Source organism: Somniosus microcephalus, chromosome 13 (genome assembly GCF_052327205.1).
Source record: "Somniosus microcephalus isolate GS21.2 chromosome 13, FLI_Smic_1.0, whole genome shotgun sequence".
Lineage (NCBI taxonomy): Eukaryota > Metazoa > Chordata > Chondrichthyes > Squaliformes > Somniosidae > Somniosus > Somniosus microcephalus.
In genome coordinates this window covers 152,118,637-152,143,900 of record NC_140999.1, presented here as the reverse complement: position 1 = coordinate 152,143,900, position 25,264 = coordinate 152,118,637, and the positions used below count along the sequence as shown (strand labels likewise).

The 25,264-nt window shown below is 44.6% G+C and overlaps 1 protein-coding gene across 4 annotated transcripts in view; it reads right to left on the bottom strand.

Annotated features, from left to right (window-relative positions):
* Positions 1–25,264, bottom strand: part of jph2 (junctophilin 2) — a 137,266-nt gene that overhangs the window by 32,528 nt on the left and 79,474 nt on the right. For all 4 annotated transcript variants that reach the window (XM_086005370.1, XM_086005371.1, XM_086005373.1 and 1 more), the window contains exon 4: positions 1,392–2,341. In XM_086005370.1, coding sequence (XP_085861496.1) covers positions 1,392–2,341 — 950 coding nt within the window. The remainder of the gene's footprint in view (positions 1–1,391; positions 2,342–25,264) is intronic.

Sequence of the window (25,264 nt, the reverse complement as noted above, 5' to 3'; positions counted from 1 at the left end):
TAAGTTCCCAGCCTTGCCCACCCTGCAGCCACGTTTCTGTAATCCCAATCAAATCATACTTGTTTACCTCTATTTCCACAACTAATTCATCCACCTTGTTCCTAATGCTTCTAGCATTAAGATACAAAGCCTTCAGGCTTGCTTTTTTCACACTCTCATTATGAATTAGTTTGGCCCTTTGTGTTTCTCTCCTTTGCTTATTGCTTCTCACCTTTCTACCATCTATTTCTGACTTCATATGACTTCCCTCTTTTCCACTACCTAGGTTCCCATCCCCCTGCCAAATTAGTTTAAATCCTCCCGAACCGCCCTAGAAAATATTACCCCGAGGACATCGGCTCCCTCACAGTTCAGGTGTAGACCGTCCCCTTGGTACAGGTCACTCCTCCCCAAGAACTGGTTCCAATGCCTCAGGAATTTAAATCCCTCTCCCTTGCACCACTGCTCAAGCCACGTATTTAGCTTATCTATCTTACTCTCTCTAAACTTATTAGCTCGTGGCACTGGTAGCAATCCAGAGATTACTACCTTTGAGGTCCTACTTTTCAATTAGATAGGGAAGACCATTCTGACCATCTTAATTCATTCATCCAGAAAGAAATTAAAATCCCCCATCACAGCATCCAGCAATCTCAAATGATTCCAGGGACTTAGTTTCACTAAACAGAAGTTTATTATACATGTTGAAGTCTACTCTACTTTCTTGTTCTGTGATAATTAGGGCAGCACGGTGGCATAGTGGTTAGCACTGTTGCCTCACAGCACCAGGGACCCGGGTTCGAATCCGGCCTCGGGTGACTGTCTGTGTGGAGTTTGCACATTCTCCCCGTGTTTGCGTGGGTTTTCTCCGGGTGCTCCGGTTTCCTCCCACTGTCCAAAGATGTGCGGGTTAGGTTGATTGGCTATGATAAATTGACCCTTAGTGTTAGGGGGATTAAATGCGTGGGGTTACAGGGATAGGGTGGGATATGTGTTGGTGTAGGGGTTACGGGGATCGGGTGGGATATGTGTCGGTGCAGGCTCGATGGGCCGAAATGGCCTCTATCTGCACTGTGGGGTTTCTGTGATTCTGTGATAATTCAGGGCACAATGGTGCACAGAGAACTTTCGCACACTTTTATGCATATAGGAAAATGCAGGGGTATTCAAACAGGGCAAGAGGTCTGATCCATCATTTAACTCAACACTTAAATATATCAAACTACTCATGGCACCATATGTGGCCTTGCCCCCTTAACATGCCAGGATTTTAATGGCAACAATGTAAAAATGTACTAGGAGGATAGTCATAAAGTGGAATATTTATTTGGCTGTGCTAAAATCATCTTTGTCATAGAAGATAACCGTTTGTAAACCCATGCATCATCCCTGTGCTCGAATGATATGCTCACCTGATCAAACGGTGCCACCTCTGCTACCTCCTTCCCTTCTGCTTCAGGTTGTGTTACTAGCTTAGGTACTGGTTTTGACACTGGTTTAGGCCCAGCCTTGGGCTTGGGCTCAGGCTTGGGCTGAGGTCTGGATTCTGGCTGGGGTTGTGGCTGTTTTTCCTGTTTGGGACGTGGTGCAGTTTCTTGCACTTGAGGTGCTGACTTTGGTTCTGGCTCTGGTTCTTTTTTTACTTTGACTTCTGGTTTTGGTTCTGGTGTTGAAGGTTTTGCTTCTTTCTTGACTGGCAATGGTTGGACGGGAGTTTCATCATCCACTAAATCTAAAGGAGGAGGTCCTACTTGCGTCCGCACAGCGTAACTGTGATAGTTTTCGTGGAACTTAGCGTCATGCAGCTGGTGGGGTGGGATAGGATCTCTTGATTTGCTCTTTTGATTTGTACTAGGCTTGCTTTCAATCCTTTCTAGAGGCTTTATGTCCAAATCATAGTTGTTCTGTAGTTGCTCCTCCAGTTTTGTTGGTGTTCTTCTGTTGCTCTGATGACTGGAGGTCCTAGATGGATTTTGGTTGTTGGCAGCTGACCTGTTCTCAAACTGCACGGTCAGTAAACCAGAAGTTGTTCCAGGATGACTGTTGGACCGGCTACTTGTGCAGCTTCTACTTTTATTTTGCTCCCCATTCCAGTTGCCAGGACTCAAGTAACTGGAGTCCTCCATCTTGGGATTTGATTCCCTCACCTTTCTGACCTCTGGCGGTGTCTCCATAGGACTTGGTGAAGGAGTGCCAGCAGGAGATGACTCAAGTGGGGTTGTGGTTTTATCATGGAGTCCAGGACTCTCTGGAGGGGTAGGTGGAGGCTCTTCTATTGATGGGGGTTCCTGGTCTGTATTTTCCACATTATCTCCATTCTCTATCAGTTCCTGTAGCAGTCTTCTCTTCTGATATTCAGGACCTGGAAAAGAATAATTGAGTTATTGGAAGCTGTTTAGTACAATTTCCGGATGTGTAGACTGCTCTACATTAGTTCAGTATCGTAACAATACAAGCAACCTTGCTCATTTCCTTTTCACCAAAGAAGCTAAATGTGGCCATTAACAAAAAATAATCAATAATAAATCTACATTAAAAGGGTAGTGTATTGTACTGAATTGACAAATAATCCTAATTGTTACAGTTGGCCCTCATTCCATGGCAGCTAGCAGCATCTCTGGAAAATTCACCTGCTACTAGCTCATATTGGAGAACTATTACTATTTTCCATGGACCAAAAATCGCAGGCAGCATATCTACAGTCTTTGAATACACAAGGTTCCCCGCCACAAGTGCATACTCAGAAAATGACTTCCATTATTTGTTCTTGGAATGTGGCCGATACTGCCAAGGTAGTATTTATTGCCAATCCCTAGGTTGTCTGAGGTTATTAACAGTGAACCGTGCCATGTGGGAAGGACATTAGTGAACCGTATAGTGTTTTTTTTTAGGACAATCCGGAAGCTTTCATGGCAATTTTTTCCTCACACAGCCCACAAATAACGAGATTTATTGAATTTAATTTCACATCTTGCCATGGTAGGATTTGATTTCACAAGCTCTGGGTGTCTAATACCGGTACATAATCACTTTCAATACCCAACATTAGCATACAGTTGTTGGGAGTCTTTCAGTTACTCCTTGTCTTAGTGGTTTGATCTTTAAAATTGCAGGTTAGACACAACCTGGAAAAACAGCCCATGTGGAACATTTGTGCAGTGAAATAATGAAAAATCCAATCATATCAGGAGAGCACTTAAAATAGCATAGGGATCCTTGGCTTTATAAAGAGAGGCATAGGGTACAAAAGCAAGGAAGTTATACTAAACCTTTATAAATTACTGCTAAGGCCTCAGCTGAAGTATTGTGTCCAATTCTGGGCACCACACTTTAGGAAGCATGTCAAGACTTGAGAGGGTACAGAGGAGATTTACTAGCAGGGATGCGGGACTTCAGTTACATGAAGAGAGTAAAGAAGCTGGGGTTGTTCGTCTTCGAGGGGAGAAGGTTAACATTGCCCGTCTCCTCCACTGCCTCAGCTCATCTGCTGCTGAAACCCTCATCCATGCCTTTGTTACCTCTAGACTCGATTATTCCAATGCTCTCCTGGCCGGCCTCTCACCTTGCACCCTTCGTAAACTTGAGCTTAAACCTCTGCTGCCTGTATCCTAATTCACACCAAGTCCCGTTCACTCATCACCCCTGTGCTCGCTGACCTACATTCGTTCCTAGTCCAGCTACGCCTCAATTTTAAAATTCTCATTCTTGTTTCCAATCCCTCCATGGCCTTGCCCCCTCCCTATCTCTATAACCTCCTCCAGTCCTACAACCCGCTGAGATCTCTGGCCTCTTGAAGATCCCCGAGTTTCTTTGCTCCACCACTGCCGGCCATGACTTCAGCTGTCTAGGCCCCAAGCTCTGAAATTCCCTCCCTAAACTAGTCTGCCTCTCTCCTCCTTTAAGACACTCCTTAAAACCTACCTGTTTGTTACCTCTTTATGTGGCTCAGTGTCAAATTTTGTTTGATAAAGACTCATTGAAGCACCTTGGGACATTTTACTATGTTCAAGGCGCTATATAAATGCAAGTTGTTGTTGAGGGGGGATTTAGTAGAGGTGTTTAAAATCATGACGGGTTTTGATAGAGTAAGTAACGAGAACCTGTTTCCAGTGGCAGAAGGGTCAGTAACCAGAGGACACAGATTTTAAGGTAATTGGCAAAAGAACCAGAGGCGAGATGAGAATTTTTTTTATGCAGCAAGTTGCTATGCTGTGGAATGCACTGCCTGAAAGGGTGGTGGAAGCAGAGTCAACAATAACTTTCAAAAGAAAATTGGATAAAAACTTGAAGGGGAAAAGTTTGTAGGGCTATGGGGAAAGGGCAGGGGATTGGGACTAATTGGATAACTCTTTCAAAAATCCAGCTCATGCACGATGGGCCAAATGGCCTCCTTCTGTGCTGCATCTTGCCTATTGCCCACTGTCTCCATTCATCATATCACTGGTTCAGAATTTCATATTGTTACATAGGTAATTGTCCATTGTAAACATCTTCCTTGACAGCATTTGAGCTGTTACAACAATTCTGTGGATTTTGCATTCAATTAATGAAATAAAAAGGAGCTGCTCATTAGAACCAGTACAGAAGGAGGCCATTTGGCCCATAATGTGTATGCCGGCTGTTTTTGAGTAATTCAAAAGTGATCATGATGCCTCATTTTCTCACCATAGCCTTAATCTAAATGTACACTCTCGGGAGCCGCAAGCCTACATTTCATTGTACTGCACTTGTGCACTAACAATGACAATAAAGTTGATTATGATTATTATGTACCTTATTCTGCTTCAAATATTTATCTAATATTCCCTTGAAAGATGCAATGATCTCTGCCTCATCTATTCCGTGTCAAACCATTCCACGATCCAACAACTCTGCATGTAAAAGGAATCCTGCCATCGTTACCCAGTCTGACTTATATCTGACTCCAGTCCCACACCAACTGCCTTCTGAAGTGGCCTAGCAAGTTGTATCAAAGCACTAGAAGGCCCACCAGCACCTTCTCAGGGCAACTAGGGATGGGCAATAAATGCCCATCTTTCCAGCGATGCCCACATCCCGACAATTTTTTAAAAGCCTAGGTGGTTAGTTATTAAAATCCCTAAACCTCAACAGTAGCCCCCACTAGCAGGGCTTGAAAGCAAAGCAATATTCAGAAGCCCAGCAGTAGCTGGATTTTACTACTATTTCCAACAGGAAAATTAAGACAACTGAGCTTGTACAATTTTCAGTGTGTGGGTATACAATATGCAGTTATATATCTGTTCCATAGTCATATATTTATATATGTCTCTGGAGCATTATCAGCAGCAATGAAGAATATACCCTGTTCCTTGAGAAACTACCGAGAATTTCAAAGGGAGTATTCTGTAACCAATATTCTCAACGGGAAAAAAAAAATTGTTCTAGCATTGGGTAAATATTACTTACAAAAACTATCTGCTATCTCTATACAGAATACACATTTAGGATTACGAAGTCAGCTCTTCGACTTTTGTGCACTCATTTATATATTTTTTAAAACAAAAGCAATATAGGCAAACCACCATTTTGATTATTTTTGTTTGGTGGGTAGGGGATGCTTTCCTTTGGTTGTAAATTTTAGAGAAAAAGTAGATATACATGGGATCACAGAATTATCAGCACAAAAGGCTCATCACATCTGCGCCAGTGATGACTACAATTGGAACTATTTGCTCAAATTCCATTCCCTGCTCTTTCCCCATATACTTTTATAGTCTTCCTTTGAAATACTTATCCAATTCCCTTATTATAATGATGTTTCGAGTCACTGCCTCAATAGTCACTAGGCATTGGCAAGGGACGTGGCAGGAAGCAGCATCGATAAGGCATTTACCTTTCAAGAGTTGTGACCCAACCCAGCTGCGCCTCTTGGAGGACTACAGGAAAGGCAGACAGGCAAAAGGAGCAGCCAGCCAGTGGAAAGAGGGGATTCATCACATCCGAGTCACAAGATCCCCACTGAGGAGCAGCAGGCTGCCACCAAACTTTCAGAGCTAGCACTTAGAAAAAGCATGAGACTAGGAAGTAGGTAACGCTCCCACAAGCACTGGGAACAGCAAACAGTAGAAAAAACACTGTTGGAAAATCAATAGTGTGGAAAACGTATGGCAAATCAAAAGAGGTAACAAAGTCCAACTTTCAAAATAACAGTTAATTCCAGCTTTAAGCATGGACGGTCTCAAACAAACAGCATGGAAGCCAACAAGTGCCCATTTTAAATAAGTGGGCATAGAGGTCAAAAAATATGGGGACTTCTTCATGGGACCATTTTAAATGATTAATTTCTGGCCATATTCAAGTCCACAAATGCTCTCACTGTGGTCTCAAAAAAACTCAAAACTTTCAGGAGCACTGAAGCAGCAGCGTGGCACCATCGACACTCCTGTCTACCTGCCTAATTCTGCAATCCATACCATGAGCACAACGTTGGGGAATCACCATTGTAATGTCCTCCCAAGAGGGTAATAGATCCTTTAATGTTTCTTAAATCAATCCAGACAGACTGAGCTAGATTTTCCTCTGGGACAGATGTGCCGCTAGAGGTGGGTCGGGTTGGAAATTCCACCCATCAACACAACCCTGCCATGACGCTGGGTCAAGATTAATTATGCATGCAGGGCGGGCTTCTGGCAGGATCTCCACCACTGCAGACGTACAAATCCAGCAGTGCTGCAGTGAGACATTTGCTGATGCACCAGAGGGGAAGAGAGGCTGAAGTTAAAAGGCACGAATTCTGTTCAAAAGGCCCAGGAAGAGCCCACATCATTGTTTCATGTTGGCAGGAAGATTGCACAGGAGAGGGAGAGGTGACCAGAGGCAGGTCCTCTTCCTCCTTCAGTGCCTTCAACAATCTTTCTGCCACTGCTCAAGCAAGTAAAGCCATCCCTCTTCTATTCTTACTTGGAGTCAGTGGTACTGTGGCAGTAAGGCAAAGAAATCAGCTTATTTCTGTTGCGCCACTGCCCTGCTGTCATTTAAATGCAGAAGGGCAGTCAACAGGGAGGATGCGGAGATCCCTACTGGGAGGGAGGAGGAAAATGTCCAACATTGTTTTTAAAGACAGGCATCCAGCAGCAGGCTTTCCTTTCCCATTTTCCCAGCTCTACTGCCACAATACTGTGCCATATAGCAGAAAGAAATCCAGGCCAGTGTCTGCACATTGCCATGAATAAGAACTTTCATTTTTCTGGCTGTAATCATGTCCTTAATTAACAAGCCACTCCTCCTCCCCTTTTTCTCACCTTTTTTCTTCTTCTATAACTCTCCTGAACATTTTATAGCCAGAGATATTTAAGGGGTGATTTTAACCCACACTGCCTGGGAGGAACGGGCGGGTGGACAGAGTACTTACTGCAACATTCCTGCAGCCCGCCATTGTAAATGTGCTGTACTTTCAGTCGGCCAAGGCATCCACAAGACACAGGGGGCACTTCATGAATACATGCAAATCAGCATCCTATAACGTCATTAGGATCCCAACACAATATTAGCGCGAAATCATGGAAGTCTTGCCAAGCACCCAACCCATCAGTAAAACACAGCAGGATTGGTCTCTCAGCAGCATTATTTAAAGGGGCACTCACCTACAGGTAATTGGATTGCCAGGAGAACTTCCAGCTTCCAAATTGCTTAAAATTATAGAATCATACAGCACAGAAGATGACCATTTGGCTCATCATGTCTGTGCTGACTCTTTGAAAGAGCTATTCAATTAGTCCCACTCCCCTACTCTTTTCCCCATAGCCCTGCAAATTTCTCTTTTTCCAAGTATATATCCAATTCCCTTTTGACAGTTACTATTGAATATGTTTCCAACACCTTTTCAGGTAGTGCATTCCAGATCATAAATACTTGCTGCGTAAAAAAAATTCTCATTTCCCTCCTGGATTTTTTGCCTTAGTCAAACACTGACAATTCATCTGTCAAAAAATTATGGGGCCGGTCACTAACAAAACTGGCAGATAAAGCGTCATGCACCGACCTCATCTGACACTGGCTTTCCCTTAATTGGCCGGCAAGCCCGCAGGGCAGGCTTAACAAGGCCAATCAGGGGACAATAGTGTCAGGTTGTCAGACATCGCTGGGGGTGGGACTAGAACCAGGAAACCAGCAGTCCCGCCCTCAACGCACATCCTCAGGTAAGATCCCGGCCTTTGTGTCTGTCTTCACGGAAGAAGACGCAAAAAACTTCCCGGAAATAGTGGAGAACCAAGGGTCTAGCGAAAATGAGGAACTGAAAGAAATTAGTATTAGCAAAAAAAAAGTACTAGAGAAATTAAAGGGACTGAAAGCCGATCAATCCCCTGGACCTGATGGCCTACATCCTACGGTTTTGAAAGAGGTGGCTACAGAGAATATGGAATACACTGGTTGTCATTTTCCAAAATTCCATAAATTCTAGAAATGTTCCTGCAGATTGGAAGGTAGCAACTGTAACCCCACTATTTAAGAAAGATGGGGGGGGGGGGGGCGGAGAAAACAGGGAACTATAGACCAGTTAGCCTGACATCAGTGGTAGGGAAAATGCTAGAATCTATTATTAAGGACGTGGTAGCAGGGCACTTAGAAAATAATAATAGGATTGGGCAGAGTCAACACAGATTTATGAAAGGGAAATCGTGTTTGACAAATCTGTTAGAATTTTTTGAGGATGTAACTAGCAGAATAGATAAGGGGGAACCAGTGGATGTGGTGTATTTGGATTTTCAGTAGGCATTCGATAAGGTGCCACACAAGAAGTTATTAAACAAAATTAGGGCTCATGGGATTGGGGGTAATATACTAGCATGGATTGAGGATTGGTTAACAGACAGAAAAGAGAGAGTAGGAATAAACATGTCATTTTCGGGTTGGCAGGCTGTAACTAGTGGGGTAGCGCAAGGATCAGTGCTTGGGCCTCAGCTATTCACAATCTATATCAATGATTTGGATGAGGGGACCAAATGTAATGTATCCAAGTTTGCTGATGATACAAAGCTGGGTGGGAATGTAAGTTGTGAGGAGGATGCAAGGAGGCTTCAAGGGAATATAGACAGGTTAAGTGAGTCTATGGCAAATGGAATATAATGTGGAGAAATGTGAAGTTATCCGCTTTGGTAGGAAAAATAGAAAAGCAGAGTATTTTTTAAACAGTGAGAGATTGGGAAATGTTGGTGTTCAAATGGTGTCCTTGTACACGAATCACTGAAAGTTAACATGCAGGTACAGCAAACAATTAGGAAAGCAAATGGTATGTTGGCCTTTATTACAAGAGGATTTGAGTACAAGAGCATGGACGTCTTACTGCAATTATATAGGGCCCTGGTGAGACCACATCTGGAGTATTGTGTACAGTTGTGGTCTCCTTACCTAAGGAAGGATATACTTGCCATAGAGGGAGTGCAACAAAGGTTCATCAGACTGGTTCCTGGGATGGGGGGATTGTCCTATGGAGGAGAGATTGAGTAGACTAGGTCTATATTCTCTAGAGTTTAGAAGAATGAGAGGTGATCTCATTGAAACATACAAAATTCTTACAGGGCTTGACAGGGTAGATGCAGGTAGGATGTTTCCCCTGGCTGGGGTGTCTAGAACCAGAGGTCACAGTCTCAGAATAAGGGGTCGACCATTTAGGACTGAGATGAAGAGAAATTTCTTCACTCCGAGTCATAGAGTCATAGAGTAATACAGCACGGATAGAGGCCCTTCGGCCCATCGTGTCCGCGCCGGCCATCAAGCCCTGTCTAATCTAATCCCATATTCCAGCATTTGGTCCGTAGCCTTGTATGCTATGGCATTTCAAGTGCTCATCCAAATGCTTCTTAAATGTTGTGAGGGTTTCTGCCTCCACAACCCTTTCAGGCAGTGAGTTCCAGACTCCAACCACCCTCTGGGTGAAAAAGTTCTTTCTCAAATCCCCTCTAAACCTCCCGCCCTTTACCTTGAATCTATGCCCCCTAGTTATTGACCCCTCTACTAAGGGAAAAAGCTCCTCAGCATCATCCTATCTATGCCCCTCATAATTTTGTACACCTCAATCATGTCCCCCCTCAGCCTCCTCTGCTCCAAGGAAAACAAACCCAATCTGCCCAGTCTCTCTTCATAGCTGAAGCGCTCCAGCCCTGGTAACATCCTGGTGAACCTCCTCTGCACCCTCTCTAACGCGATCACATCCTTCCTGTAGTGTGGCGACCAGAACTGCACACAGTATTCCAGCTGTGGCCTAACCAGTGTTTTATACAGCTCCATCATAACCTCCTTGCTCTTATATTCAATGCCTCGGCTAATGAAGGCAAGTATCCCATATGCCTTTTTTACCACCTTATCCACCTGTTCCGCCGCCTTCAGGGATCTGTGTACTTGCACACCCAGATCCCTCTGACCCTCCGTCTTGCCTAGGGTCTTTCCATTCATTGTGTATTCCCTTGCCTTGTTAGTCCCCCCAAAGTGCATCACCTCGCACTTTTCCGGGTTAAATTTCATTTGCCACTGTTCCGCCCATCTGACCAACCCATCTATATCGTCCTGCAGACTGAGGCTACCCTCCTCGCTATTTACCACCCTACCAATTTTTGTATCATCCGCGAACTTACTGATCATACCTTTTACATTCATATCCAAGTCATTAATGTAGACCACAAACAGCAAGGGACCCAGCACCGATCCCTGTGGTACCCCACTGGCCACAGGCTTCCAGTCACAAAAACAACCTTCGACCATCACCCTCTGCCTTCTGCCACTAAGCCAGTTTTGTATCCAATGTGCCAAGGCACCCTGGATTCCATGGGCTCTTACCTTCTTGACCAGTCTCCTGTGCGGGACTTTATCGAAGGCCTTACTGAAATCCATGTATACCACATCCACTGCGTTACCCTCATCCACACACCTAGTCACCCCCTCAAAAAATTCAATCAAATTAGTCAGACATGATCTTCCCTTGACAAAGCCATGTTGACTATCCCGGATTAATCCTTGCCTCTCCAAGTGGAGACAAATTTTGTCCCTCAGAATTTTTTCCAATAATTTTCCTACCACTGATGTTAGGCTCACTGGCCTGTAGTTCCCCGGTTTTTCCCTACTACCCTTCTTGAATAATGGTACTACATTAGCGGTTCTCCAGTCCTCTGGCACATCCCCTGTGGCCAGAGGAGGTCCTGAATATATGTGTTAGAGCCCCCGCAATCTCTTCCTTTGCCTCACACAGCAGCCTGGGATACATTTCATCCGGGCCTGGGGATTTATCCATTTTTAGGCCAGCTAAAACCGCCAATACCTCCTCCCTCTCGATGTTAATATGTTTGAGCATATCACAGTCCCCCCGCCCTATTTCTATGTCTACATCGTCCTTCTCCATAGTGAAAACAGATGCAAAAAATTCATTTAGAACCCCTCCTACATCTTCCGGCTCCCCACACAGATTGCCACTTTTGTCCCTAATGGGCCCTATTTTTTCCCTAGTTATCCTCTTACCCTTAATATACTTATAAAACATCTTTGGATTTTCCTTTATTTTGCTCGCCAGTGTTATTTCATGGCCCCTCCTTGATCTCCTAATTTCTTTTTTAAGTATCCCCCTGCACTTTTTGTACTCCTCTAGGGCTTCCTCCGTCTTTAGCCTTTTGTATCTACCAAAAGCCCTCCTTTTTTTCCTAATCCATTCTCGTATATCCCCTGACATCCAAGGTTCCCTGTGGTTTTTGGAACCACTCTTGGCCTTTACGGGAACATGTTGCCATTGTATGATCTCAATCTCCCTTCTGAAAGCCTCCCATTGCTCCGATGCGGATTTTCCTACAAGTAGCTGATCCCAGTCCATTTTGGCCAGATCCTGCCTTATCCTATTAAAATCGGCCTTCCCCCAATTTAGAACCTTTATTTCCGGCCCATCCCTGTCCTTTTCCATGACCACCTTAAATCTTACCATATTATGGTCACTATCACCAAAGTGCTCACCTACTAGCACCTTTTCCACTTGGCCGGCCACATTCCCTAGAATTAGGTCCAGTACCGCCCCCTCTCTTGTCGGACTTTCTACATGCTGGCTCAAAAAGCTCTCCTGGATGCACTTTAAGAATTCTACACCCTCTGAGCCTTTCACACTCTGACTATCCCAGTTAATATTGGGGAAGTTGAAATCCCCCATTATTATTACCCTATTATTTGCACATTTCTCTGAGATTTGCCTACATATCTGTTCCTCTATCTCCCCCTGACTGTTTGGAGGCCTATAGTACACTCCCAGCAAAGTGCTTGCCCCCTTTTTGTTTTTAAGCTCCACCCATATGGCCTCATTAGAGGAACCTGCTAATATATCATCCCTCCTTACTGCAGTAATTGACTCCTTAATTAATATTGCGACACCCCCTCCTCTTATACCTCCCCCTCTGTCTCGCCTGAAGATTCTGTACCCCGGAATATTGAGCTGCCAGTCTTGCCCCTCCCTCAACCATGTCTCCGTGATAGCAACAATATCATACTCCCATGTGTTTATCAACACCTTCAGTTCATCCACCTTATTTGCAAGACTCCTTGCATTAAAATAGATGCCATCCAGCCTTGCCCTTATATATTTGCCCTGTCTACCAAGCTGACTTGTTTTTTTCTCTATAATTGGCAGCACATCACCCCCTATTTCAGCTCCCCTCTGTATCCCATCCCCCTGCCAAGTTAGTTTAAACCCCCCCCCCCAACAGTGCTAGCAAACCTCCCCGCAAGGATATTTGTCCCGCTCTGGTTCAGGTGCAACCCGTCCGACTTGTACAAGTCCCACCTTTCCCAGAAGCAGGCCCAGTGATCCAGGAAAGTAAAACCCTCCGCCCTACACCAACTCTTTAGCCACGCATTCATCTGCTCTATCCTCCCATTCCTATACTTACTAGCACGTGGCACTGAGAGTAATCCAGAGATTACAACCTTCGAGGTCCTGCTCTTTAATCTGTTACCTAGCTCCCTAAATTCTTGATGCAGGACCTCATCCCCCTTCCTTCCTATGTCGTTGGTCCCAATGTGGACCACGACCTCTGCCTGCTCACCCTCCCCCTTAAGAATGCCCTGCAGCCGCTCAGTGATATCCCAGACCCTGGCCCCAGGGAGGCAGCAAACCATCCTGGAGTCACGTTTGCGGCCACAGAAACGCCTATCTGTTCCCCTTACGATAGAATCCCCTACCACTATTGCTCTCCCACTCTTTTTCCTCCCTTTCTGAGCAGCAGAAGCGTCCCTGGTGCCAGGAAGCTGGCTGCTGCTGCCTTCCCCTGGTGAGTCATCCCCCTCAACAGTATCCCCCTCAACAGAGTGTGGTGAATCTTTGGAATTCTCTACCCCAGAGGGCTGTGGAGGCTCAGTCATTGGGTATATTCAAGACAGAGATCGATGGATTTTTGAATATTAAGGGGATCAAGGGATATGGGGATAGTGCACGAAAGTGGAGATGAGGTAGAAGATCAGCCATGATCTTATTGAATGGCAGAGCAGGCTCAAAGGGCCAAATGGCCCACTCCTGTTCCTATTTCTTATGTTCTATAGGCAAAGGGTGAGTTTCTTTAATCTATCTGAGGAACTGTGTAATAGTAGGCTGTGTTTCTTCAGATAGGCTGTTGCAGATCTCTGCAGCCTCCTGCAACAGGACTTGCTCCCTGCTAGACCAGATGTCCATATTTTGCCAGTGTCTGACAACGTCACCACAGTCAAAATGAGGGAGCTCTAGGATTTGCAGCAGTGGCTGGCTTCCCTCAAGTCCAGGGAGTTATCGACTGCACTCGTGTAGTCATCAAGGTACCAGAAGACCAGCCAGCAGCTTTCATCATTCCACTCTTCCACGAACATTTGAGGATGGCTGCTTGGGAACTGAGGGCTACCCCTTCCACACATGGCTGATAACACCCTTCCACAACATTACCACACCTGAACTGGTCAGATACAACCAGAGTCATGGGACCACTAGCAACATCATAGAGCACACTATAGGGCTCCTGAAGCAAAGGTACGGTACCTGGATAGGACTTAGGCTCCTACAATATTCCCCAGACAAAGTCTCCTGCATCATTGTAGTGTGCTGTATATTGCACAACATGACAATACAAAGATGAGTGTAGATGGAGGAGGTAGAGCAACAGCAACTGTCATCATCTGATGAAGATGACTTGGGTGAAAGCGAGGTAGAGGCAGAAGGAGGGCCAGTGCAACTCCTTGCAGCCAGAGATGCCACGGATCAGTTGATTAAGAATTGCTGATCTGCTCATTCCCCACCACTGAAAAGTTACACAAAACCCCTCTCCATTAACAGTCCTTGTTACCTCATTTGCCACGCCCTTAATCCTGCATTAAAGAACATTGAATCCATTCAGCCAACTTCTATATCAATGACATACTGACAATGCAACCTAAAAATCTGCTATGAAAGGACACTGCAGACCAAAAGTGATAAAGGTGATGAATTTAATGCCAAACACAATAATTGCCTTCAATTCATTTCACACCCAAGTGTCAACCCATAGTGCCGTTCATAAAAGGTTTACTAACTCTACTACTCCTATGAGGTGCTCTCCTAGTGGCCTCAGCAAAGCTAGAAGTTTACTGTTAGTTATACTGGGACCTCCGAGATGTTCGTGGACAGCGACATCTGAGAGCTTGACTCTGTGGGGGCCCGGCTGCGGACTATAGCACTTCGGCTGCTACTGGAGCGGACTGGCCCAGCTGGCTTTCTGGCACCAATGCAGGTATTTGTTCGGGGTTGGCGAGAGAGTAGACATGGTAACATCTTGAGAGAGGGCAACATATGCTACTCCCGTTATGCCAATGCCACTCCCATGGGACTGTGGCTTAGCAGTTCCATTGATCTGCAGGCTAGGAGTTGAGTGACTCCTTGAACACCCCTGTCCGTGTAGTCCATGATGTAATGTTCTTTTGCTTCAATGAATCTAATCCAATTATTAACCAGTGTATAAAACAGTTAAAACATTGTGGATTTTCTATTAAAAAACTTCCAGTGGCACAGGACTGCAGAAGGGCACAAACTTCAAACCCCTATTTTGAGCAAATGCCAAATTAGAGACTGTAGTCCTGCCTAGTGCTCACCCATGAGATTCAAATGAGCTGAGCCTAGAAATTAGACTGAGTTAAGTAGAGTTCAAGTCGGGCACATGTGAAAACCTGCAGCACCCAACATATGCTCGGGCGACTGTGGAAGAGGATAATTGGCCCCAGCAACAGAAGATGCTGGCATCTGTAATCTTAGATGTAATTTATCTAGATTTCCAAAAGGCCTTTGACAAGGTACCACATAATAGACTAATGAATAAAGTCAGAGAATGCAGAGTCGGGGGACAAGTAGCAGAATGGATAACTAGCTGGCTTCAAGACAGAAAGCAGAGAGTAAGGGTAAAGGGTAGCTAATCAGAGTGGCAGAAGGTGGAATGTGGGGTCCCACAAGGATCAATGCTGGGACTACTGTTGTTCACAATTTAAAATGAATGATTTAGACTTTGGAAACAATAACACCATTTCTAAAGTTGCGGATGACACCCAATTGGGGGGGGGGGGGGGATAGTCAATACTGAGGAGGACTGCAACCAATTACAAGAAGACATTAATAAATTTGCAGAATGGGCATATAATTGGCAAATTAATTTCAACACAGATAAATGTGAGGTATTACATTTTGGTAAGAAAAATGAGGTCACATATTACATGGAAAATAAGAAATGAAATGGGGTAGAAGAGCAAAGGGATCTCGGAGTACGACTACATAAATCATAAAAGTAGCGACACAGGTTAATAAGGCCATAAAAAGGCAAACCATGCACTAGGGTTTATTTCTAGAGGGATAGAATTGAAAAGAAGAGAAGTTATGCTAAACTTGTATCGAACCTTGGTTGGACCACACTTATACTGCGTACAATTCTGGTCGCCATATTATAGAAAGGATATAGAGGCACTGGAGAGGGTGCAAAAAAGGTTTACAAGGATGATGCCAGAAATGTGAGCTTATACATATCAGAAAAGGATGAACAGGCTGGGTCTCTTTTCCTCTTTGCTCTTGAAAAGAGAAGGCTGAGGGGTGACCTAATGGAGGTCTATAAAATTATGAAAGGATTGTTGGAGTAGATACAATGAGAGTATTTCCAGTTGTGGGGAAGAGCTATTCTAGAGACCATCAATATAAGATAGTCACTATGAAATCAAATAGGAAATTCAAAGAAACTTCTTTACCCAGAGAGTGATGAGAATGTGGAACTCGCTACCACAGGGTGTGGTTGAAGCGAATAGTATAGACGTATTTAAGGGGAGGCTAGATAAGCATATGAGGGAGAAGGGAATAGAGGGTAATGCTGATAGTAGAGTTAGATGAGGAAAGACAGGAGGAGGCTCGAGTGGAGCATAAACGCTGGCATAGACTGGTTGGGCCGAATGGACTCTTTCTGTGCTGTATATCCTATGTAATTTTCACTTCCAGCTAGACAGGTAAAAGTTCAAGTTACAGTCTGTCTTTCAAACTCACTTGCTTCAGTTGAATTAAGTATGTCAGCTTTCAACAAGACCCTGGAATACTAGACCCAAGCAAGATATTCCAACTCAAGGAACATGAAAAGATGTTATTCATCAAATTACTCATTTTAATACCAATCACACTTGTTTATAACAAAATGCAACTGCATTAAATGTTAAAGTTAATTCAATTTCTTTGTAACTGATTTACAAGCAGGGTATGGATTGCAACAGTCCCTCATAAAATATAAATTCACTTTTCATTTTTATAATTTAATTCCAAACTCTATATTTAAAATGCTTCAGTGTTTTAATCATGATCTGTAATTGCATTAAAGAGAGATCAAAGCCCCCATCTGTGGTATTCCACAGCATTGACTTTCATAACCATTATAATTCACTAATCTTCACTATCATTATCTCTGCAATGTTTTCATCATCACAGCTGTCAGCAATAAGATTGTGCAATATGTTCCTTATCTGAAGCCATTGGAAATTCTTCACACACCTAAACAGCAATTTGACACAGTGGTATAAACTAGAATATCTCTTCATGTAGAGGTACTTTCTAATTCGATAGTGAATTTGTGTGACAATCAGCACCATCCTTTATTCTGCTAGGTTGTTTTTCATAATATGATGCAAAGTTAACCTCTGCAGACATATTTTCCTTGGTCAATAACTTAAATCTCGGAGCAACACCATCAGAAAGCAGTTGTGGACTTTTCATCCACTATCACGGTTTAGACTCTTGCTCCCATTGCGGTCATACTTTCATCATATTTTGTTGATTGGTTCAAAGTAAAACAGCAGCAAATCAAAACTGAGGAAAGGTCCTGATGAGAAAGGTACTTGTTAAGGCCTTATTAAACATCCATCCTTAAAAGGAAATCCTGTGGATTTATGTCCCGAGTTCATCTAGAATGGGCTTTGTTATATATATTTTGTCCTGTGACAATACAACAAAGTTATAGATTGTTCTGGTACCTATTATTAAAGGATAATTACATAAGGAAAATAATCTAATGGAAATATTTTGTTAAACATATAATGCAATTTTATGTACCTCATAAAAGTTCAATTATATTTTGTTTGAAGGAAATATATAAATTAATCAATGGGATAAATGCACCAAATGTGATAGAATTTCTAAAAGTTTCAAGCCACTATTTCTTACGCATTGTGAAGACATCCATAATAAGTGGAAGAAATCTGAAGTGTCTGGTTAACATCAATTTTCTGTAGGAAGAAATATAAACTGAAAATAGTAGAAACAAAGGGGTACTCTATCTGCTACTAGGACTGCCGGCCACGCTGAAGCTGTATTGCTACTGAGGGATAAAAATAGCTGCTACAAGACCAGGATGGCAAACAATTTTCCAAGATTCAACTTTGCAGGTCCTGCTGCAGAAAGTGACAGAGAAGAATAATGCGCCTTTTTGGAGAAAACGGCATCTGAAGAGCAATATGACAGCAAGAATTTCTAGGTCAACATGTGCCACAATATAAATTCTCTTCTCTTTACAGAGGCAGATTAAATAAGCACTTTACCGAGGCTAGACAGATTTACTGGTTTACTTTCAAAATACATGAATGAATAATATACAGATTTCCTAATGGGAACAGTACATTTTCCTACATTCTTCGGTTTATGAAAAACAACAAAGATGCAAATTTACTTTCTCTCTAAACATGGGCTTTAAGACAGAAGATCACTTCTGTAGCTCTACACTTCAAAGGTAAGCGGGCTTTGACTTTTCAGTCAGAAAAGACAGTCTTTTCCAGCTGGCTGCAAAACCACAGACCATTCTGTGATTGAGAAGGAGAGACACTACTTCCTTAAGACAATCAGTTGGGGTCCCTGCTCATTGAGTATTAGCTTAGAACAGAAAATATAGCTTTCAATCTAATTAATATAGACTGGTTATTCTCCAATATTGAATGAAGACAATCTTTATTAATAGACTAAATGAATGAATGTGGCAATTTCAGCTAACTGACCACTGGGGGCATCCCACTGTCCACTGCTTCAGCATTTCACAGAAGTAACTGCGATGCTGTCGTGTCTAGGGTAAAAACTGTTAATACAGTCCCCAACCCGAGAAACCTTGGTAACAAAGATTTAAGCCCTTACGTGCAATACAGAAATATTTTTCCAACTCAGTCAACCCAGGCAAAAATCCACCTTGCTATATTTTTGCCATACTCCAAAACAATTTCTATTTAAAAGAGGTTCATTGCCATTTTGGATACAGGAGGAGCCTGGAAAAACATTGATGTTATTCACAGGTAACACACTGAATTTTGTTCCGGGGTAGGTTCACTGCCAGGAGGAGGATCAGGACAGGACTTACCCTCTGCCCCTACCCCAACCCATGTTTTTGGGTTGGGAGTCATTAGTTATGCAAGGCAGGCTCCTGATGGGGCGAACAGGCACATCTCGCTGCAGTGCCAGGCAGTGAGATGCCACCATTAAAGGGGATAGAAGCACTTCAGTCGCGAATTGAATTCTGGAGGCGGGATGGGGACAAGTCAACTGGTTTCCAGGTTCCGGTCCCACCCCCAGCTGCCTCTGCTCTGCAGACGTGATTTTCCCTTGATTGGCCTTGTTAAGCCCGCCCTGCGGGTTTACCAGCCAATTAACATGAAGCGGGCCTGATGACGTCATTTGATGTTGCGTCATCTGCCGGTTTCCTTAAAGGGACCATGCACAATTTTATTTTGACAGTTGATCTGTCAGTGTTTGACAGCATTGACGTGCTGCAAACACTGACAATCACTGCACAAAGGTGAACACTTGCACCCAGGCTCTCCAAATGACTCCCTCCATATGCTTATGGAGGGAGTCACAGCACGCAGGGAGGTTCACTTCCCTTCCGAGAGCAGAAGAGACCTCCCCAGGACACCAAGTTACCATGAACCTCCACCCAGCCCTCTATCTACTTTATCACTTCCCCATCTCACTAGCCACCCCTCACACTTGCCCTCATACTACTGTAAGCATACCAACTAACAACACACAAGTGTAGGCACTTGAGAGGTTTAGCCAATGTCCATGTGAAGTTTCTGGTAATGTGTTGTCATACAGTGTAATAACTTTTTCCAAAAGTGTCCCTTATTGGACAGATCTGAGCGCACATTGAGAAGTGTCTTACTGAGTTCCAGTGATTGTTCTGTCATAACTCCCCCCACCCCGCTATAGTGATGTGCGTGCATGGAATGGCTTGGACATTAAAGGGATGCTTCACGGTGCTGGTGTGGGATGGTGTCAACCTGGTGCATCATGTGGCAGCCAGGGTTTACAGCATCAAGTGAAGAAAATTTGGCAATGGCGATCCCGGACAGCAATTTTGTCAGGAGCTGATGCTGCAATGGACACAGGGCATCAGGTGGGTGAGGAGGAGGTTGGCGCTCCTGGTGCTGATGCTGCTATTGTGGCTGATTGTGGTGCTGCCGCGGCTGCTCTTCCTCCGAATCTGACGACCAGGATGAGAGGATGTAAATGGTTCCCATCCCGTTGCTACAGATTTCAGTTGAGGCAAGAAGCTTGCAAGCGCACACTCAAAGTGGCCTGAAATTATTCCAGTCAGGTAACACTGCAGATGGGTGTCAGCTTGAACAGTCACAAGGTCAGTAGACTTGCAAAATCTTATCCCAAACCTCCATCAAAACAAAGTTGTTGCATTTGAATGTCAGCCATGTTACAAGAGCACTTTTAAACTGCTGCACCAATGACTACAAATCATGTCCTCGAGAAACTCGTCTCCTTGCAGCTGGCGTGTTTCTGACAAGACAGGAAACAGGAGCCAGAAGCACGGATATGGGAAACTACTATAAAAATAGGATTAGCAAGGCAGTTAACAGGCTCTTAACTGCCTCTGCTGATGTAGAGAAGACAGGGATCTTATTATGTGGGCTCTTACCTGTCCCACCAGTTCCCGTCGGGTCAGTTTGGGAGCGGCTGACCGACACTCACGAAAATCGGGTGGGGGCGGGTTTTCGCTGCTGACCCACCTCCAAACCCGTCTCCTCAGGGTTATTAAAATCAAGCCCCTCAAGTCTGAGGCCTAAAAAAGTTTAGGGAACGGAGCCCGAGGAGAGGGAGAGGTGCTCACTATATTGGGCTTTGTGTGTATAAATGGAAGTAAAAAAGCTTTTCTAATAGTTTGGTGGAGCAATGCTGTCCCTTTCGTTCTAGGCATTGCAACTTTAATTGCTTCAAAAATAATTGATTAGTAATCTTATACATAGTACTATTCGCATAAGACAGATTTCAGTACACTCCGTTTATTTCTAAAAGGTAATAAAAACAGAAAATGCTGGAAATACTCAGCAGGTCAGGCAGCATCTGTGGAGAGAGAAACAGAGTTAACGTTTCAGGTCGATGACCTTTCTCTCTCCACAGATGCTGCCTGACCTGCTGAGTATTTCAAACATCTTCTGTTTTTATTTCAGATTTCCAGCATCCGCAGTATTTTGCTTTTATTTCTCAGGTTTCTGAAACTCTAATTTCCAGTTACGACAGATAAGAAAAGAAAGTTGAATCACTGTTTAAAAAGCTGGCACAGCGCATTGGCATTAGGTCAACAAAGTGGTAGAAAACAGGTTTGCATTGAGACTCCCACATAATAGGATCCCTGTCTTATCTACGGCAGCAGAGGCAGACAATATGCAGAGGCCAAAGCCCTGAAGTTTAACTTGGGCCGCCCCACCAGTGGATGAGTGAGAGTGGAATCTATTTCCACACAAGTGGAGAAACACAGAGCCCATCCAAAATTGCAGGGACTGGGTTATTAACATACACGGGATGGGTGCATCACGTTAGTAAGAGTTTTTCTGCAACCTCCACCCCAAACCGCCAGCCGAATGTCAGAGAGGTGCAATGTGGCCCAACCAAAAATAAGGTAAGTTTCTCCTCAACTTTAATTTGAGCCAATGGACCATTTTCAAGGTTTTTTTGGCTGTAGTAGTCTTTGGGCCTTGGCTACAGCCTCAGAGGGAGTAATGCCAGATATTAGCCCTAGAATTCCCCTAGTTGGAGTGGGGGATGGAGGTTGGAGGAAGATGGAAGGTTCGTCTATACTGCTCCACTGGAAAACCTTTGTATGGTGCAAAGAGGGGAAAATCGCAGCAGGACTGGTTTCCGTGTCCCATTCTCCAATCTCCCAACTGGAGATCCAATCGAAGTTTTGGGCCCAGATGTTTCCTCACTGAGTCACTCCAGCTGGATGGGACTACACTCGCCTGGTTCCATTCTTATCTATCAAGTTGTAGCCACAGAATCACCTGCAATGGCTTCTCTTCCCGCTCCCGCACCATTACCTCTGGTGTCCCCCAAGGATCTATCCTTGGTCCCCTCCTATTTCTTATCTACATGCTGTCCCTCGGCGACATCATCCAAAAACACAGCAGGTTCCACATGTACGCTGATCACACCCAGCTCTACCTCACCACCACCTCTCTCAACCCCTCCACTGTCTCTAAATTGTCACAAGACTTGTCCGACATCCAGTACTAGATGAGCAGAAATTTCCTCCAACTAAATATTGCGAAGATGAAAGCCATCGTCTTCGGTCCCCACCACAAACTCCGTTCCCTAGCCACTGACTCCATTCCTCTCCTGGCAACTGACTGAGGCTGAACCAGACTGCTCGCAACCTCGGTGTCATACTTGACCCCTGGATGAGCTTCCGACTACATATCCGCGCCATCATTAAGACCACCTATTTCCACCTCCATAACATTGCCTGATTCTGCCCCTGCCTCAGCTCATCGGCTGCTCAAACCCTCATCCATGTCTTTGTTACCTCTCGACCTAAATATTCCAGCACACTCCCGGTCGGCCTCCAATCTTCATCCCTCCAAAAATATATGCAAAACTCTACTATCCGTAACCTAACTCACACCAAGTCCCATTCACCCATCACCCTCGTGTTCGCTGAGCTACACTGCCTCCCGGTTAAGCAACACCTCGATTTAAAAATTCTCATCCTAGTTTTCAAATCCCTCCATGGCCTCGCCCCTCCATATCTAAATCCAAGTTGTTGTGTACTTTTTAGTGGCTGACTTGGAAGCAGGTCACGCTCTTGTCTTCTTGATCTGAAAATGTGATGTGCCATAGGAAGGGAAGGGGGAGCAACTAAATGGAAGGGGACCAATGTATTTTAAGATGGAGTTAAAAGATAAAAGTTATAAAAATCAGTCTAACAATCTTGTGTACAACCTTTATATAATCTGCACATATCATGATTGCTGTATAGAAAGCTAGTGACGTGAAGGATTCTCTTGACTAAGCCTTGGACATTAGTGATTGTTTATATTGGCTGAACACAGAACAAATTAATCAAGATCCAGTTTTCCAGTCAACGGTCCCTGTGAAACCAAGTGAAGCTCAATACTGACACTGAGTAAGAAGGCAGTTCCATTTCAGATGGCTGCATGCCTGGGATTCACATGCATGCCAGTCATAAATAAACCATGTGGCCAATGTTAAAACTATCCAGTCTGGATTAAAAAACGACTACCATTACACCAGCTGTCAGCTTGCTGAAAATGGAAGACGACTGCCATTTACTGTCTATTTTAATTACCGTTTACCTCCCAATCTTACAATGTATTAAAATGGATTGAAGAATTTATATTTAATTTATGTTTGACATGCAGTTTACTAAAAATAATTTAGACTCTCATTATGCTTATCTGTTATTTATTAAAAATGGTACATGGTGGCAATATTCCAAATGTATTGCATCGGCAGGTAGTGCTGTGAACATAATGTTATAAGACATGGCCTAGAAATTCGGTGGGCTGCGCCACCAGTTAGCACCTAAAGAGGGCACTCAGTGGCTTTAGCGCCACTGGCCACACCTCCCGCGAAATTTAGCGGGGCACTACTGGCGGCATTGGCCTGTAGCGCTGCGCCACCACCGATGATGTCATCGGTGTGCGCAGCGCCCCACTACTGCCCTGGACGCGATATTGGGTCGCGCCCCTCCCTGTAATGCTGGTCGCAAATCGCGACCGGTTCACGGGGCTTACCTGTGGCGTAAGTGGCGCAAATTAAGGTGGCGGTGCGGGGCGGCCATTTTTTTCGGTGGCCTCCTGCTAGCACCTCCTCATGCCGCCCTCCCCAGCCTCCTGATCCCCCCCCCCCGGGCAGTGCCGGCTGTGTCCCGAGGGCCCGGCACTTCTCCTCGGTGCCGGGCTCTTTTGCCGGCACTCGCGATCGGTGATCGTGCTGGTGCAGGTCCCTCCCCCTTAAGAAGGGGAGGAAGGCCTGCAGTACCGCAGCGCGCCGTGCCGCAGCATGTGGCGCTGCGGCACCTAGCGCTGCGATATTCAGTTTGAGCGCCCCAAGCGGGACGCAGGGAGCCTCGAGCAGCGCCCCGAGTCTCTCTTGGGGCGCTCCAACTGAATATCGGGAGGGCGCAAGCGGCTCCGCCCAGAGCGCAAATTCCGGCGCCCAGGCGAGCTTGGTGCCCCAAACGCGGCGCCACCGAATTTTTAGCCCATAATGTTTTGTGCCAGGGCTACTTAAAGCATTAAAAAAAAAATCCAAATGTTTAATCTAAAAGAAACACCTTCTAAAAAAGCAAAGAGCACATTAGGAAAATCAACAAAATGATTGAACTAGAAAAGAAATGGAAAATAGTAACAATTTGCATTTATATAGCACCTTTAAATTCAGTTAATTAAATAAATCTGGAATTAAAAAGCTAGTATCAATAATAGTGACCATGAAACTATCGGATTGTCGTAAAAACCCATCTGGCTCACTAATGTCCTTTAGGGAAGGAAATCTGCCATCCTTACCTGGTCTGGCCTATATGTGCCTCCAGACCCACAGCAATGTGGTTAACTGCCCTCTGAAATAGCTTAGCAAGCCACTCAGTTGTAACAAACCGCTACAAAAAACAATAATAAAAATAAAACTGGTCAGACCACCTGGCTTCGACCTCAGCTCCAGCTTCAGATACGACAACGGCACACCCAGCCCAGTTGACCCTGCAAGGTCCTCCTCACTTACATTGGGAGAGCTGTCCCACAGACTAGTCAAGCAACAGCTTGACATACTCATACTCACAGAATCATACCTTTCAACCAATGCACCAGATTCCTCCATCACCATCTCCGAGTATGTCATAGAATCACAGAAAGTTACAGCACGGAAGGAGGCCATTTCGGCCCATCGTGTCCGCGCCGGCCAACAAAGAGCTATCCAGCCTAATCCCACTTCCCAGCTCTTGGTCCGTAGCCCTGCAGGTTAGAGCATCCCAAGTGCACATCCAAGTACTTTTTAAATGTGGTTAGGGTTCCTGCCTCTACCACCTTTTCAGGCAGTGAGTTCCAGACCCCCACAACCCTCTGGGTGAAGAAATTCCCCCTCAAATCCCCTCTAAACCTTCCACCAATTACTTTAAATCTGTGCCCCCTGGTTTTTGACCCCTCTGCTAAGGGAAATAGGTCCTTTCTATCCACTTTATCTATGCCTCTCATAATTTTATACACTTCAATAAGGTCTCAACTCAGCCTCCTCTGTTCCAAGGAAAACAGACCCAGCCTATCCAGTCTTTCCTCATAGTTAAGATTCTCTACTCCCGGCAACATCCTTGTAAATCTCCTCTGTACCCGCTCTAATGCAATCACATCTTTCCTGTAATGTGGTGACCAGAACTGCACGCAGTACTCTAGCTGAGGCCTAACTAGTGTTTTATACAGTTGAAGCATAACCCCCCCTGTTCTTGTATTCTATGCCACGGCTAATAAAGGAAAGCATTCCGTATGCTTTCTTAACCACCTT